The sequence below is a fragment of the Nycticebus coucang genome, chromosome 20, assembly GCF_027406575.1.
Source record: "Nycticebus coucang isolate mNycCou1 chromosome 20, mNycCou1.pri, whole genome shotgun sequence".
In the NCBI taxonomy this organism is placed as follows: domain Eukaryota; kingdom Metazoa; phylum Chordata; class Mammalia; order Primates; family Lorisidae; genus Nycticebus; species Nycticebus coucang.
This window is the reverse complement of record NC_069799.1, coordinates 31,183,926-31,201,477: the sequence shown is the minus strand read 5'-3', so window position 1 is coordinate 31,201,477 and position 17,552 is coordinate 31,183,926. Positions and strand designations below refer to the sequence as shown.

The 17,552-nt window shown below is 41.1% G+C and overlaps 1 protein-coding gene across 1 annotated transcript; it reads left to right on the top strand.

Annotated features, from left to right (window-relative positions):
• The first annotated feature begins 862 nt into the window (after nucleotides 1–862).
• LOC128572327 (zinc finger protein 107-like) lies at nucleotides 863–16,200 on the top strand. Its single transcript, XM_053572154.1, has 4 exons — nucleotides 863–1,031; nucleotides 9,756–9,882; nucleotides 10,370–10,465; nucleotides 12,412–16,200. Exon 4 carries the CDS (start codon nucleotides 12,602–12,604, stop codon nucleotides 14,456–14,458), a length of 1,857 nt encoding a protein of 618 aa, XP_053428129.1. The 5' UTR covers nucleotides 863–1,031; nucleotides 9,756–9,882; nucleotides 10,370–10,465; nucleotides 12,412–12,601; the 3' UTR covers nucleotides 14,459–16,200.
• Nucleotides 16,201–17,552: the final 1,352 nt, after the last annotated feature.

The following is a 17,552-nucleotide window of genomic DNA, read 5'->3' as shown; positions in this document are numbered from 1 at the left end:
CTGGAACTACAGGCACCTGGCACAACGCTTGGCTATCTTTTGGCTGCAGTTGTCATTTTTGTCAAGCAGACCCGGGCTAGGTTTGAACCCATCATCCTAGGTGTAATCCTCTAGACAGAAGACCCCTAGATAAAAGAGCCCACGTGGAGACTTCTGAGAGAGTTCTTCAGTTCTTTCCCCCTTCCAGAAGCTCTGGTGCTTTTCTGTATTCCTTTCTAACTTTTAATAAAATACTGTGTTACCACTGATCTGTGGTCTGTGGGTTCATTCCTGGAATCCCGAGACCAAGGACCTCCTGAAGAGTGAAATTCCAGTATCAAAGCCTCCTGCAATGCCGACCCCCTCACTGGAGCCCTGTCCCTTCTCTGAACTTCCATAGCCTTTGCTTTTGTGACTCCCTACGTGTTTATCTATTAGGTTACTAATCTATTAGGTTACTAAGTGACTTATGCACATGTTTTTAGCTAGACATCATAATGTATATTGAAAATGCCTGCAAAGCAAACCGTAATTCCTACTGAAATAGTAAGTGTGGAAGCCTAGCTCAGAGTAAACACTCCGCAAATGGTTTTTCATTCCTTTAGTCGAAATTTATTAAACAGCTACTCTGTGGCAAGTATGGGGTCCCTGGAATGTCCAGATGAATAAAGTCATTGTCCTTGTCCTTGATTAAAAAAAAAAGGGGGGGGGCTGTGGTGAAGAAACTATTAGGGTTCTTGCCTCTTTCAGTCTCTTGTTGGATGGCATCCTGTCACTTAAGGTTAAGGAGGTGGGGCCTGAGGCCCTGTCCAATTAGGGATGCTCCATAATGAACTATCCAATCAGATGCACAGCCAGAAAGAAGACGGCGGCTCCGGGAATCCTGAGCAGCATTCTTCTCTTTCCCTGGGCATGATCTGGGCTACCCTCTTCAGCTTTTGCGTGTCCTAGAGAATCCAGGTGTCTCGAGAGCCGCCTCTGTCACCTTGTGACCTGCACGTACCCGAAGATCTGTAGGGACGACACCGGGACATCCCGGAAGCTGGGAAATGGTGCGTACCGGAGACTGGGTGAGAAGGGGAGGGGCGTGGTTGGGGCCAGAAGTGACAGTGGCGGAACCCGGCAATTTCACTTCAATTTTACAGTGTTCAGAGTGAAGTTTGCCACTGGTACCCTTGGCCCTCAGACACTGTGAGCAAAAGATGGAGTGGGGCAGGCAGCGGGGACTATTGCTGTGGCCCCTTCGCGGGTTGACCACGGCCCAGAGCTCTCTTTGCGCAGCTGTGTGCCTGCAGCGCCGGGTGCTCCTTCCACGTGGTGACAGTGGAAGGGTCCTCAGGAAGAATCCCAGCTGGGTGTGTGGGGCTTGTTCCTGGGAGGGGCTGTAGTCTGTGGGTCCCCCAATCCCCCCATTCTGTTAAAAATAAACTTAGGGCCTGGAACGGTGGGTCAAACTGTTGCCAAACCAAAAGTGGCTCGGTTGCCTGTAATCCTAGTTAAACACAGAGACAGGAAGTTGATTCGTGAAAAGGCTTCATTATCGGAAAGGCCGGCAATTCTGGGGAGCAGCGGGAGTAATTTTAAAAATATTTTGTCTGTGTAACACATTTTAAGAATTTGTATAGGGGATAATTTCCAAAGTATATTAAAAATATACTTATGTGATAACAGCATGTGGGCAGTTAAAAATATGTAACAATCAAAAACTTACCGAAGAAAATCATCAAAAAAATCATTAAACATGATATGAACTTGTTCTATAGTGCCTCATTACTTCCTCGGGTTTCTTTTCTCTTTTTTTAATCTTTATTCCCTATTTCTGGTTTAGCCTGTTTTACTGACTTACTCCTATGTTTTCAAGTGCATTCTCAGTTCACAAATAGCTAAGAAGGTGTGTGGGGGTGTCTGTGTCTACCCTAGTCTCTACTTTTATTTATTTTATTTTCATGTCTATGAAATGGATTTCAAATGGAAATAATTTCTTGAGACCCAGTGCAAGGAGGAGGAGATAACCTGAGTGGAAGTGGTGGAAAATTAGAAAGAAAGACACGCAAGAAATATATAAAACACACATGAGGGTAGAGATAGGATGGGGTAGGAAGGTCTGTCTGCAGCCAGCACGGAACTGTGGAAGCAGCTTTTATAAAGTATCTTTAATAAGGTAAATATTAACATCTGGGGTAAGGATTAACTTTAAAGAGGAAAAGCTGTAATAAGGAAAGTAGGTAGGGGCTATGTGACTTCTGGCAGTTGAAAAGAATGTTAATCAAGGAGAAGTGGCTGGGGGGTGGGGGAGGGAGTCGTTCCCTGAAGGCTTTCCCTGGCTGTGATGGGCCCTGGCCACCTCACAGCCCCTTCCCACAATAATTGTTATGATTAGTTAAACTCACATGGGTGCTGTGCTTTTAATTTTGTTTTTTGAAATTTGTGAAACAGCGGGTACATATGAATGGTATGCAATGTATTTTGTAACAAAGTAAAAAGCTTGCAACTTACAGCATAAAGGTTTGGATTTAGGTATTGTTCGGTTATTATGAGAATACTTTAGATAGGAAGTGTTGGATATTCTGAAAAATGTTATTTGTTGTATTTTTTTGGACTATGTCATGTATACACTTTAACTTATTTTTATTTTTTGACACAGAGCCTCAAGACGTTGCCGTGGGTAGAGTGCTGTTACATGGCAGCTCACAGCAACTTCCAGCTCTTAGGCTTAAGTAATTCTCTTACCTCAGTCTCTAAAGTAGCTGGTACTACTGGAGCCTGCCACAATGCCTGGCTTTTTTTTTTTTTTTTTTAATCATGGTTGTAGTTGTCATTGTTGTTTGGCAGGCCTGGGATTTGACCCTGCCTTTCTGGTGTGTGTGGCTGGCACCTTACCCACTGGAGCTATGGATGCTGAGCCTTATTTTTTTTTTTAATTAATTATTATTATTATTTTTTTTTGCAGTTTTTGGCCAGGGCCAGGTTTGAACCCGCCAACTCTGGTATATGGGACCGGCGCCCCACTCCTTTGAGCCACAGGAGCCGCCACCAGCCTTTTTTGTTTGTTTGTTTTTGAGACAGAGTCACACTATGTCATCCTTGGTAGGGTGCTGTGGTGTCACAGCTCACAACAACCTCAAACTCTTGGGCTTAAGCGATTCTTTTGCCTCAACCTCCTGAAGACCTGGGACTACAGGTGACCGCCTCAAAGTCCCACTATTTTTTGTTGCAGTTGACATTGTTGTGTAGCTGGCTGGGGCTGGATTCAAAGCCACCACCCTCGGTTTATGTGACTGGCGTTGTAACCACTGTATTACCAGCACTGAGCCCATTTCAACTTAGTTTTAATGAGTTGGTAACTGTTAGATAAATTGAAGCAGTATATATTTTTTAAATATTTTTACATCTATGATTGTGTTTTAGTACTCAATAATGGCTACTTGATTTTTTTTTAGTGTAACATCTTGTACTTATTTTAATTCAATGTTCAGCATTTATGGCTTGAGAAGTTGTATTAAGGACCTTGATGATGTCATAGGCAAATGAATTAGTCTTCAGATTGAGTCCAATAGCTAGTGTTGATATGACACAAATGGGTAAAGTGGTGTATTTAGCAGGATTAAAAAGATGCAGTTGGCTATGATAGTTTTTAGGGAGGGTAATATCTTAAGTTACTTTAGACTGGTTGGATTTAAAAGTTTTGTATCCAGGGTAGAAAAGGAGTTAATCTTAGCGAACAAGGTTTTCCTATGTTGTAGCAGAGATATATGAAAAAGCCTGGGTGCCATGTAATAAGAACTATCTTCAGGTTAATATGGCGTGTATATTGGCGCAAGGTACAAAGGCAGTTAAGTTACAGTTAAATAAGGAATTATTAAGATATCGGAAAGGGGACCTTTTAAAGTTAATATATTTATAATTAGTAGTTACAGTTTTCAGTTGTATAGGAAATATATCTCTTTTCTTGATGGTAGTGTTTGTATTTTAACTGTAAATATCTGAGTATGTGATAATCTTGTGGATATGTGGGAGAAATGTGACATTTCTGATTAGTTCTAGCAGGTACACATCTCCATTAGGCATGAAGTAAATAGCTGTTCTACATAAGTACTTCTAGTAAGACAGAAATAAGACATTTATGACATTGTGGGCTAAATCAGGCTATACATTTTTATTTCACCGAAATGGGTCAAGGTTCTGGGGTAAGCACACAGCTGTGTATGACAAGTCTTAAGAGGAAGATGACTTAGGATTGTATTTCTTCAGCCTTCTTCTTTTTTTTTTTTTTTTAAAGAGACAGAGTCTCATTTTGTCACCCTCTGGTTTTTTGTTGGCACAGGATTAAATCTTTTCTGGTGTCCTGTGCAATGCGTGACTGTCACTGTGCAGGGAAGCAAGGCAGTTTCTAATAATTGTAAAACTGAAATGTTTTTAACAAGTATTTTTCCCTGCCCTAGTAATCTCCTTCTTTTAACTTTTTTTTAATTTTTATTTATTTTTTTTGTTGTTGTGGTTTTTGGCCAGGGCTGGGTTTGAACCTGCCACCTCCAGCATATGGGGCCAGTGCCCTACCCCTTTGAGCCACAGGCGCCGCCAGTATTCTCCTTCTTATATATGGCATATTGAGTATGAAGAATTAGATAAGAAAATTTGAAGTCCATGTAATGTTTAGTGTTTTACTTTTTGACGTTCTAATGTCCTGGTTAGGGCCATTAGTTCAGCTTTTGGGCTGATGTCCCTGGTGCAGGGGCTTTCATTTCTAGCAACCTTTCTGTAATCACTACTGTATCACTTGCCCTTCGTGTTCCTTTTTCAATATAACTGCTTCCGTATATACATGGAGTCCCGTCTACTTCTTTGGAAGGGTTGTCTGACAGAATCTCCTTGGCTAGAAAAGGCTTGTTCAGTTACCTCTAAACATTCATGTTTTTTTGGTTCTTGATTAAGGTTAGGAAGTAGTGTGGCTGGGTTCAGTCCACTTATCACTTGTAGTTGTAGGTCAGTGTTAGTAATATAGTGTAGGGAGCACAGCAAAACTTGCCCTTTTCCCTTGGTTGTTTCACTGAAAGATCAGTTCACAATTATGGCATATTATTAAGAGTAAGGTTTCTTTCCACATACTATGCAGAAGAGGGGAACTGCAAGAATGATTACCCAGTGGCTCAGTGATGGTCACAGACTTTTATAGATGCATTTTAGTAGGGAGGGTAGAGAATGCAAACTATAGGTGCAGCAAGTGGTTGCTAGGGGATGGATGTGTAGACAGGAGAAACAGATTCACATGTAAATTAACCTCAGAGACAGGTATTGTATTTTAAATGATTTGGGGCCAGGTCCCTAGCATTCAAAAAAGGAAGTCTGTACCCCCTTTTGTTCCCCAATCCGGTTAATTAGTTTTTATAGATAGAGGAAAATTTCGAGTGTTTTCTGAACATGAATGGCCTTTAATTCAAAATAATCTTTATACCAAGGAGTGACATTTTGGGGTGAAATTTCCTTAGCTCCATCAATAGCTTGAAAACTTCTCATGCTCTCTGTAGTTAACTAGGAGTTTCTTTTTTGCTTAAGTAAAAAAAAGACTTGATGGGGGACATGAACCATAGTTGTTGTGGCTCAGTGAGTAGGGCGCTAGCCCCATATACCAAGGGTGGTGGGTTCGAACCCAGCCCTGACTGAACTGCAACAAAAAAATAGCTGGGTGTTATGGTGGGTGCCTGTATTCCCAGCTACTCAGGAGGCTGAGGCAGGAGAATCGCCTAAGCCTAGAAGCTGGAGGTTGCTGTGAGCTATGTGACACCAAGGCACTCTACTGAGGGCAATTATAAAGTGAGACTCTGTCTCTAAAAAAAAGAAAGTTTAATTGTTTATAGAAATATGCTGCTGGTCTGGGAATAGTGCCAAGTTCTTCCATCAGTACTCCAAGACTAAATCCCTGTCTTCTGTCTTTTAAGCACATATAGAAATAGCTTACACAGTCCAAAAGCAGAGGCCTTAGATTAAGTTTTTACAGGGCTTTAGTGCACTCCTTAGTTTGATACAGAGGGGAATTTTTCTTCTTTTCTTTTTTTTTTTTTTTTGAGACAGCACCTTAAGCTATCACCCTGGGTAGAATGCCCTGTGTCACAGCTCATAGCAACCTCAAACCTAAGCAGGACTTGTGCCCTTGTTTTGGTGTTCCTGTTCTCCGTTTTTGCCCTATCATTCAGGTCATTTTATTCTATTGTAAGGAGGTGGAGGGCGGTGCCTGTGGCTCAGTGAGTAGGGCGCTGGCCCCAAATACCAAGGGTGGTGGGTTCAAACCCAGCTCCGACCAAATTGCAACAAAAAAATAGCTGGGTGTTGTGGTGGGTGCCTGAAGTCCCGGATACTTGGAGGCTGAGGTAAGAAAATCACCTAAGCCCAGGAGCTGGAGGTTGCTGTGAGCTGTGACACTACAGCACTCTACCAAGGGTGACAGAGTGAGACTCTGTCTCTAAAAAAACCAGGTCTTAAGTGACTCAGTCTCTGGGCTTGACCTCTGCTTTTGCATAAAGAGTTGGTCCTAAGATTTTTAGTTTCTTTTACAGGCCAATAGCTGAACCAGTACTTGAACAAACTCTACACTGCCCTCTCTCAGGGGTCCTTGATAGCACCTGTCTTCTGATTATTTTCATTCCATAAACCCTCTTTCATGCTGTCTCTGTGGTGGCTGTCTGTGTCTCCTGAAATTATGTCCATGAGTTCAAGGAAGTGACCCTAGACCTGTGTGATGTAAGAGCAGATGGAAATTAGAAATACCAGACGAGGGCGGCGCCTGTGGCTCAGCGGGTAGGGCGCCGGCCCCACATGCCGAGGGTGGTGGGTTCAAACCCGGCCCCGGCCAAACTGCAACAACAACAAAAAAAATAGCCGGGTGTTGTGGCGGGCGCCTGTAATCCCAGCTACTTGGGAGGCTGAGGCAAGAGAATCGCCTAAGCCTAGGAGTTGGAGGTTGCTGTGAGCTGTGTGACGCCACGGCACTCTACCAAGGGCGATAAAGTGAGACTCTGTCTCTACAAAAAAAAAAAAAAGAAATACCAGACGAATACCCAAATTTGAATGCAAAGGTTTTGCTCTCCTCCTTTTTCTCAAAGATTTTAATTTAGAAAATTTTGTGTGTGTTTTTTTTTCTGCCTCTTTGAAATATAAGTATATAATTTTACCAGATAAATAATCTTCTTACCTCCTTTTCAAATTCAGGTCTGTCTTTCTCCAGGGCTCATGATTCATTGTTTTGAAATATAAATAGTCCAGGAGATAGCGACCCTTGCCAGAGTTCCTGTTGTGCTGCAGGACCTCCCATTAGTGTGCCTCGGGCTCCTTGTTTGGAAATATATATCCTGGTAATCTCACCTGAGAAGGAAATCAAGATCAGGCAAGGAAAGAGAAAGAACTGGTTGCTTCTCAGCTAAATAGGTCCTAACACAGGGTTGTGACTGCCTTTTCTCCTGCATTATCTTTCATTTTGAAGTTGGAAATCTTCTTCTCTACTTGTGATGTTCCTACCTAATGAGCTTGTTTCAAATACTTTTTTGCCGGCCGGGCGTGGTGGCTCATGCCTGTGGTCCCAGCACTGCGGGAGGCCGAGGCAGGTGGATTGTCTGAGCTCAGAGGTTCAAGACCAGTATGAGCAGCAGTGAGCCAGAGTAAGACCCCTGTCTCTACTAACAACATCAGAAACAGCCAGCACTGCCAGAGGAAGAAGAAAATGAACAAAAAAGCAGTACTTCAAACAAAGAAGAATGAACAAGCAAACTGAAATTAAAAAAAACAAAACAAAACAAATACTTTTTTGCCCTTTTCTTGTAACAGTGAAGAGGCTCTGAGAAATCCTCTTCCCCTCCATATACAGCAGTGTCTTCTCTCCATTCTCTCCATCCAAATTCCCATATGCACTGGAGAATTTTCATCACAAATTTATGTTTATAAAAAATTATGTCCTGTAGTTCTGCAAATGTTCCCTTGTGCCTATTTTAAAGGGAAATAAGTGGATCCCCATATTACCCAGTGTGGATGATGTTGGGTCATTGGATATTAGCAAAGCAGGGGACTACGTACTGCTCAGTTTCAGTCCAGAAGCCCCCTCGCTGCTGTGTAAAATAAGGTGACACACGTGCAGTTTACAAAAGATGGCATGAACGGCCTAAAGTAACTCAAGGTTCTCAAAATCAGAATTATTAGAAAAGCCTTGCTTTCTCGGATGCTAAAAAAGAGTTTTTAAAGATAGCATTAAAGATTAGAAGATAGTGTAGGTATCTGTACCTTTAGCGTGTTTTTGTTTTGTTTTGTTTTGTTTTTTTGAGACAGAGTCTCAAGGTGTCACCCTTGGTGTCACAGCTCAGAGCATCCTCCAACTCTTGGGCTTAAGCAATTTTCTTGCCTCAGCCTCCCAAGTAGCTGGGACTGCAGGAGCCTCCCACAATGTTTGGCTAATTTTTGGTTGTAGTTGTCATTGTTGTTTAGGAGACCTGGGCTGGCTTTGAACCCACCCGCTCAGGTGTGTGTGGCTGGCAGTCTCACCGCTGAGCTACAGGCGCCAAGCCTGTACTTTCAACTTTGAAAAAACATTTTAAAAGTGTTTTTTATCAGAAAATGATTAAGTACTTTGGGGAGAGTATCAACTCATATGCACCTTGTGAGATTTTCTTTTTATACCTTGTTTAGAAAATAAAGGCTCTAATAGTTGTTTACTGGGTCAACATTCAACTGGGATAAATCCAGTCCCACCTGTGGCATCCCTGTTGAGCTTGTTAGAAATTCAAAAATAGGGCGGTGCCTGTGGCTCAGTTAGTAGGGCGCCGGCCCCATATGCCAAGGGTGGCTGGTTCAAACCCAGCCCCAGCCAAACTGCAACAAAAAAATAGCCGGCTTTGTGGCAGGCGCTTGTAGTCCCTGCTACTTGGGAGGCTGATGCAAGAGAATCGCATAAGCTCAAGAGTTAGAGGTTGCTGTGAGCTGTGTGATGTCATGGCACTCTACCCGAGGGCGGTACAGTGAGACTCTGTCTCTACAAAAAAAAAAAAAAAAAAAAAATTCAAAAATAAAGCTTCACCTAGTATCTTCTGAATAAAAAACTGCATTTGAGTCTTGGCGCCCATAGCACAGTGGTTACTTGCCAGCCACATGCACCAAGGCTGGATGGTCGTTGCCCAGGCCAGGCCAGCTAAACAACAGTGACAACTGCAAGAAGAAAATAGGCGGGAAATAGGTGGGTGTTTGGGTGCCTGGAGCCACAGCTACTTGGGAAGCTGAGGCAAGAGAATTGCTGAAGCCTGAGAGGTGGAGGTTACTGTGAGCTGTGATGCCCTTTCACTCTACCGAGGACGACCTACTGAGACTATGTCTCAAAAAAACCCACAAAAAAGCTGCATTTGACAAGATCTCCAGTTCATGCTTGCACACGTAAAAATCTTAGGGCTTCTATTTACATCACCATGATATTTTCACGTAAGAAATACTCACAGCTTATAGTGAATGATTTAAGTAGGCACAAGAATCCACATGCCTGTATTGGTGGCCGTATTTTTGCATCGTAAAGCCAAAAAGCACAGTGTCTACACTGGGGTTGTGGATGTTATCCCATCCTCTTTCCTCAGTGTTAGGGAGCACATGAGGGACTATCTCTCTGCTGTACTTATCACATAATACCATTCAGTCATGTAAGTCAAAAGAAGTTCTCACCCACTCATTGATGTAAAAATGAAATTAAGTCTTCTCATGGCATCATGATAAATATTGTTTTTTTTTTTAGATTTGTAGTTTTTTTTTTTCAGGAACTGTTGACCTTCAGAGATGTGTCTATAGAATTCTCTGTGGATGAGTGGGACTGTCTGGACCGTGCTCAGCAGAATTTGTATCGGGATGTCATGTTAGAGACCTACAGAAACCTGGTCTTCCTTGGTGAGGATAACTTACATACAAATTTCTCAACTGTACACTAAGCATTTCAGATTGTTTCTCTGTAGGTGGGTTTTGTGGAGATTCTTCTTTGACTGCATTAGTTTCAGATTGTTGTTTCTAAGGAAAACATAAGTTCTTGGTATAAAAAAGAAAATACTTCAGATGTTATCTTGGCATTAATCTTAGTCTTTCTTGAGCTGATAAATATCCTTCCCTACATTGATGGTAATTTCAAAAATGTGGAGGCTTATAATTGTGGCCCATACCTTTAAGTCTAGTTTCTAGCCCCAAATTTTATTTCCGTAGTACTGGGTAGTGGACCATTTTAAATGCTTTTAAATATTATAAAGTTTTTGTCAGAAACTCTATTTTTAGATAATTCTTTTAGGATCTCTAAAATGTTGTGTTCTCTATCTAGGAAGGTTCTAGATTATTGACTGGTGAAGCCCACCAAGCATCACGTTATGTTTTTTTTCTAATGAAACAGGACTTGCTGTCTCTAAGCCAGACCTCATCACCTGTCTGGAGCAAAGGAAAGAACCCTGGAAGGTGAAGACTCGCCAGACAGTGGTCAAGCATCCAGGTAGGTTGGAGCGAATGAAGCAGATTACACTGGTCAGAGGTCCAAAGTTGAAGGAGGAAACCACACAATGCAATGTGATTAGGGAAGCTCAGTTTAATTGGAAATGATTTCTGGGTAGCCTGGGTTTCTTTCTCTTTTTACATAAAGGGACCTCTGTTCTTGTTTTCATTTCTTATGTTTATTTTCTCATTGAGACAAAGGCTCACTGTGTTGCCATCAGACCAGCGTGCCATGGCATCAGCATAGCACAGAGCAATCTTGACCATCTTGGTTCAAGTGATTTTTCAGTCTCAGCCTCTCAAGTAGCTGGGACTACAGGTTTCTCCACAAGGACTGGCTAATATTTTTACTGTTTTTACTGTTTTTACTGTAGAATCAGAGTCTTGCTCTTGCTCAGGCTTGTCTCAAACTCACAAACTCAAGCAATCCTCTCACCTTGGCCTTTCAGGTGTTGGGTTTACATGTGTGAGCCATCGTGTCTGGCCCTATTCTTCTTTTTAATTTTTTAAAATTAGTTTGGAACAGAGTCTCAATTTGAAACCCTGGGTAGAACTTCGTGGTGTCATAGCTTATAGCAACCTCAAACTTTCGGGCTCAAGGAATCTTCTTGCTTCAGCCTCCCAAGTAGCTGTGACTACAGGTGCCTGCTACAATGACCGGCTAGTTTTTTGTTGTAGTTATCATTGTTGTTAAGCTGAACCAGGCTGGGTTCTAAACCGCCAGCCTTGGTGGTCTGTGGCTGGCACCATAACCACTGTGCTATGGGCACGGAGCCTCATAAGGCACCTTTCACAAAAGGCATGATGTGGCTTTACCTTACAAGACTCTGACACAAATTATACTAAAGACTTGAGGCAGTTCAGTATACATTCTGAAATTGTTTTGCCTGTGAAATTGTGTGGCTATTTTCTAGCGGAAGCATTCCCCCCCCCCATTTCCTCCTAAGAGCTTGTAATCACTTGCTAGACCTGAATCTGTCCATTGTCTTAGAGTATCTCTGATGCTATAACAATATTTTACCTTTGCTTTCAGCTCTCCCAGTTAGTTTTATAAAAACTGCACCATTCTTGGGCAGTGCCTGTGCCTCAAATGAGTAGGGTTCCGGCCCCATATGCTGGAAGTGGCAGATTCAAACCCAGCCTCAGCCGAAAACTACAAAAAAAAAGAAAAAGAATTGCACCATTCCCTTCAGCACTCTCCCTTATGGGAGAAACAGCCTATCTTTAGAAAAGCCCTGAGAAGTCAGTAGAGTTAATGTAGGTCTCTATTTTTCTTGTGAGGAAAAAGTTTGCTTTCATATGGACAATGTTGTTTTCAGATGGGGGCATGTCTGTGGTCTATAAGTAGAATGAACTTTTCTTCTTATATTTTGTACCTTTTGTCATTATCATTTTTTTCTTATTTGACTTTATGTATTTATATATTTTTGAGACAGAGTGTCTTTCACCATGGATAGAATGCTGTGGTATTATAGTTAACAGCAACCTCAACCTCCTGGGCTTGAGAGATACTCTCGCCTCAGCTTCCTGAGTTGCTGGGACTACAGGGGTCTGCCACTCACCCCACTAATTTTTTCTATTTGTGGTATAAACAGGGTTTCACTCTGGCTCAGACTGCTCTCAAATGCCTGTGTTCAGACAATCAACCCACTCACTCTTCCAGAGTGCTACGTTTACAGACATTAACCACTGCAACCAGCCTGTATATGCCTCTTCACATTGTGCTCACCTTGTGGGCTGAAAATTCTCACTTCGTTTTTATAATCCCTAAAATGCAGTATATATTTCTTACTTACATGTATTTCAAAAATTATTAGGGCATTTGTGCTGTCCTGTGCCATCTTGCTTCTGTGCTGGGCATAATTTTACAGAGAAAATTTGTGATGTATATTCATTCAATTGTGATGAAACTCATGGCATAATTTTGTATTTTTAAATTTCTTTCAGTTATATCTAATCATTCTACCCAGAGCAATTCACAAGTGCTGGGCGTGAATATTTTATTATCAGAGATAATCCTGAGAAGATATGAAATGATAGCCCTGAGAATTTCAACTCAATAAAAGACTGGGATAGGGTGGGTGAGTATAAGCAGCAGAAAGTATGTTACAATGGACTAAACGAAAGTTTAACAGCTATGCATGGTAAAACCTACGAATGCAGTAAATGTTTCCAAGTTGTCAGAAAAGTATCAAATGTAAATAGACATAAGATGACACATACCGGGGAAATAACATTGGAATGTAATAAATATGGGAAAGCCTTACAACTATGCTCAAAAGCTGGTAAACATAAGATAATCCATTTTGTGGAAAAGCAGTGCAAATGTAAAGAATGTTGTAGAGTCTTTAAATCTTGCTCAAGACTGCCTGAATACCGGGGACTTCATACTGCAGAGAAAATCTCCCATTGTGAGAATGATGACAAGTGTCTTAGCCATAGCTCAACATATTCTAACTATAAGACAATTTATAACCTAGAGAAACCCTACAAATGTAAAGAATGTGGCAAAGCCTTTAACAATTACTCAAACCTTTTTGTGCATCAAAGAATTCATTCTGGGGAAAAACCCTACAAATGTGAAGAATGTGGCAAAGCCTTTAACCGGTACTCATCCCTTTCTAGACATAAAACAATTCATTCTGGAGAGAAACCCTACAAATGTGAAGAATGTGGAAAAGCCTTTAAAGATTCCTCAACTCTTTCTGTTCATAAAAGAATTCATTCTGGGGAGAAACCATACAAATGTGAAGAATGTGGAAAAGCCTTTATTGATTCCTCACACCTTTCTAGACATAAGAGAATTCATTCTGGAGGGAAACCCTGCAAATGTCAAGAATGTGGCAAAACCTTTCACCAGTACTCATACCTTTCTAGACATAAAAAAATTCATTCTGGAGAGAAACCCTACAAATGTGAAGAATGTGGAAAAACTTTTAACGATTCCTCAACCCTTTCTGTACATAAAAGAATTCATTCTGGAGAGAAACCCTACAAATGTGAACAATGTGGAAAAGCCTTTAAGGATTCCTCAACCCTTTCTGTACATAAAAGAATTCATTCTGGAGAGAAACCCTATAAATGTGAAGAATGTGGAAAAGCCTTTAATCAGTACTCAAACTTTTCTGTACATAAAAGAATTCACTCTGGGGAGAAGCCCTACAAATGTGAAGAATGTGGCAAAGCCTTTAACCAGTACTCATACCTTTCTGCACATAAAAGAATTCATTCTGGACAGAAACCCTACAAATGTGTAGAATGTGGGAAAGCCTTTAACCGGTACTCAAACTTTTCTGTACATAAAAGAATTCACTCTGGGGAGAAGCCCTATAAATGTGAAGAATGTGGCAAAGCCTTTAACCAGTACTCATACCTTTCTGTACATAAAAGAATTCATTCTGGAGAGAAACCCTACAAATGTGAACAGTGTGGAAAAGCCTTTAAGGGTTCCTCAACCCTTTCTGTACATCAAAAAATTCATTCTGGGGAGAAACCATACAAATGTGAAGAATGTGGCAAAACTTTTAACCGGTACTCACACCTTTCTGTACATAAAAGAATTCATTCTGGAGAAAAACCTTACAAATGTGAAGAATGTGGAAAAGCCTTTCACGATTCCTCAAATCTTTCTGTACATAAAAGAATTCATACTAGAGAGAAACCCTACAAATGTGAAGAATGTGGCAAAGCCTTTAACGATTCCTCACACCTTTCTAGACATAAGAGAATTCATTCTGGAGAGAAACCCTACAAATGTGAAGAATGTGGAAAAGTCTTTTACCAGTACACACACTTTTCTGTACATAAAAGAATTCATTCTGGTGAGAAACACTACAAATGTGAAGAATGTGGCAAAACCTTTAACCAGTACTCACACCTTTGTGTACATAAAAGAATTCATTCTGGAGAGAAACCCTACAAATGTGAAGAATGTGGAAAAGCCTTTAACTGGTACTCAACCCTGTCTGTACATAAAAGAATTCATTCTGGATAGAAACCCTATGAATGGCTAAAATGTGGCAAATTCTATAACCCGTACTCTCACTTTTCTGTACATAAAAAAATTCATTCTGGAGAAAGATGTTACATATATGAATAGTGTGGCAAACCCTTTAACTCAGAGTCAAAGCAGCCTGTACATTAAAATAAAATGAGATAACATTGAAAACCTAGAAATAGGAAGAATGTGACAGTACCTTACTTTGTGTTCATAACTTAATGACACTTATAGGAATTTACACAGGAGAGAAATCTCACAACTGTGAACAGTGTGATGATGCACTTAACCAGAGCTCAAAGTTTACTACACATAAGAAAATTCATATTGGAGAGAAATCTTGCAAATGAGAATAATGTGGCAAATATTTTAACTGATTTTTAGCCCTTAGTATACATAAGACAAATCATGTCAGAGAAAAATCACAATATGAAGGTGTGTGGAAGCTTTATGCCAGAAATCACAATTTTCTGTACACAGTAGAATTCATGTTGAACAGAAAGCCTATAAATGTGAAGAAGGTGAAAAGTGTTTAACTTCTGCTCAAACATTTCTCTATGAAATTTATGACATAAAGGGTGGCGCCTGTGGCTCAGTCGGTAAGGCGCCGGCCCCATATACCGAGGGTGACGGGTTCAAACCCAGCCCCGGCCAAACTGCAACCAAAAAATAGCCGGGCGTTGTGGAGGGCGCCCATAGTCCCGGCTACTCGGGAGGCTGAGGCAAGAGAATCGCTTAAGCCCAGGAGTTGGAGGTTGCTGTGAGCTGTGTGAGGCCACGGCACTCTACCGAGGGCCATAAAGTGAGACTCTTGTCTCTACAAAAAAAAAAAAAAAGAAAAAGAAAGAAATTTATGACATAAAAAACCCCTACAACTGTGAAGACAGTGTTGAATCCTATAAGCAGGATTCACACATTTCAGTACAGAACAGGATTCATAGAGATATTCTACAATTGTGAAGAATATGACAATGTCTTTAAGTATTTCTCATACTTTTCTAATTGTAATTCATATGGAAGAAATTCTCTACAAATTTCAATCGTGTCTTAAAATTGTGTTTATCCTGTTTGATAGGGCTGGAGAGAGACAAGGGCAGATGATTCTAAGGCATCCCTTGTCCATGATAATAAGGATCAAAATTCCCAGAGTGGGCTGCCAAGGAAGAAAAACATTTCAGGAAGGCTTTCAAAAACTGAACTGATGTTTGCTCTACAAAAATGACTCTCAAGAGGTAGAGAGACCTCAGTGTGGAGATATGGCCAAGCCACAAAAAAAGGGTCTTTGTAGCATGCATATAAGTAAGGTGACAGTAGCCTCAAGGGACTCATTTTTATAAACACAGTAAAATCCTCACCACTTTTTTTTTTTTTGAGACAGAATCTCACTTATTAACCCCTGATAGAGTGCTGTGGCAGCAACCTTCAAATCCTTGGGCCCAGGCGATTCTCTTGCCTCAGCTTCCCTAGCAGCTGGGACTACAATCACTTTTATCACAGTTTATAAATACTATGACAACTTCTAGAAATTGATTTACAGGGATAGAAATGGGAGGACTCTCCATTCGGGAATTTATCCCCCTTTTTAGTAAAAATAGTAAATATATTACCCCCACCACCACTTAACAGAGATTTGAAAAATTATCATTAAGGGGAGAAATCTCACTAACCCAGGGTGGTCTCCACTTGATAAGGTGGATGTCTCCCTTCTCTGGAGTGTACTGTGCTTTAATAAACTTTGACCTTTTGCTCACTTGTACCTACTTGTTCTGCCCATTTGTTCTGCTGTCTTGGTACCAGTAACTATGCTGTGTCACCTGGAACCAAAAACCAGGGATCGCACACTTGACATCTGTTCCCCGTATGTGACATTTAGTGCCAAAATCTGGGAAGAAAGTGTACATTTTCAGCAATATAAGGTAATGGAACATTAGACATTGTGAATTCACGCTGCCTGATGCACATTACTTATTACACTTACAGCTCTCACTCTCTTTGCTTTCCAGGTAATATAGCTCCTTACCTACCCCTGCTCCATTTCCTTCTTTTTTTTTTTCCCATCTCCACAATGCACATCATCCTCCAGTTCATCCTGATATTCAAAAGCATACAAAGGGGCGTCTGGCTCCACAAGCAGAACATTAAACCAGATTTTTAAGGTCTTTATACAGAGAATTGGGATGAAGAGACAGCAAGAGAAAGCCAGGCCAGCATCAGTGCCCAAGAGCACAAGGAAGCTTTTGAAATGGTTGCTACCACTAGGGAAGAAGGTTGTCAGGAACAGAGTTACTCTAGGGTCAGGCAAGAAGCCACCAGGCCAGAGCCCTTCCCGCACCATGACTATGGGTTCCTGGGGTCAGGAATGCCTCAGGAAGCAGCCTGTTCTTGGACGTCTCCTCACTACGAGAGAGATGCCCTGGAAGTGACATTTCCCTCTTATGCAGATGGGGTATCAAACTTGCCTTCTAGACTCTGAAATCCCGGAACGAGCTCTGACTCTCTGGAACTCTTTTAGTTTGGTGGACACACTCTAGCTTCAGAATAAGGTCCACTTTCAGATGCTGGTAAGGCTGGTTGTTGGATAGCTGTCTCTCAGTGTCACATTAAAGAAAGTGATGTTCATAACATGAGAGCCACACTTCTCCTCTTCTGGAATATTCAGGGCCTCTCTTTCCCTCTCATATCTTTTGTAAAAATGGAAGGTAAAATATAAACTTACTGGGTACTCTAAAGTCCCTCTGCTGTTTTTAGTGCTTTTCAGCTGGCCTACCCCATTATTTAATGAAGTCTGAAAATTAAGGTAGAGACCTATATCCTGTAAAATCACCTTCCCAGGCCTTTTAATAGAAAAGACTTAACTGGGATCGCATTTACATTCAAAATAGGAAAAAAACTTAAAGCAAGAAGGAACCACTATGTCGGAGAGGGTTGTGAAGGAGCTTATGAATAAGAAGAAACATGGGTGGCAAGGAACACTAAAAGGAAAGAGAATGATTTTGTGTGGGACAAAACCTAATAACAATATTTCTCCTAAAATAAGTGATGATTTAAGAAGAAAATGTGCTTTTTTGTTTTTTCTTTTTTGAGACATATT

Bases quoted from the DNA above. Each gene is read 5' to 3' on its own strand.
- LOC128572327 (XM_053572154.1), top strand. From the start codon at position 12,602: ATGCATGGTAAAACCTACGAATGCAGTAAATGTTTCCAAGTTGTCAGA.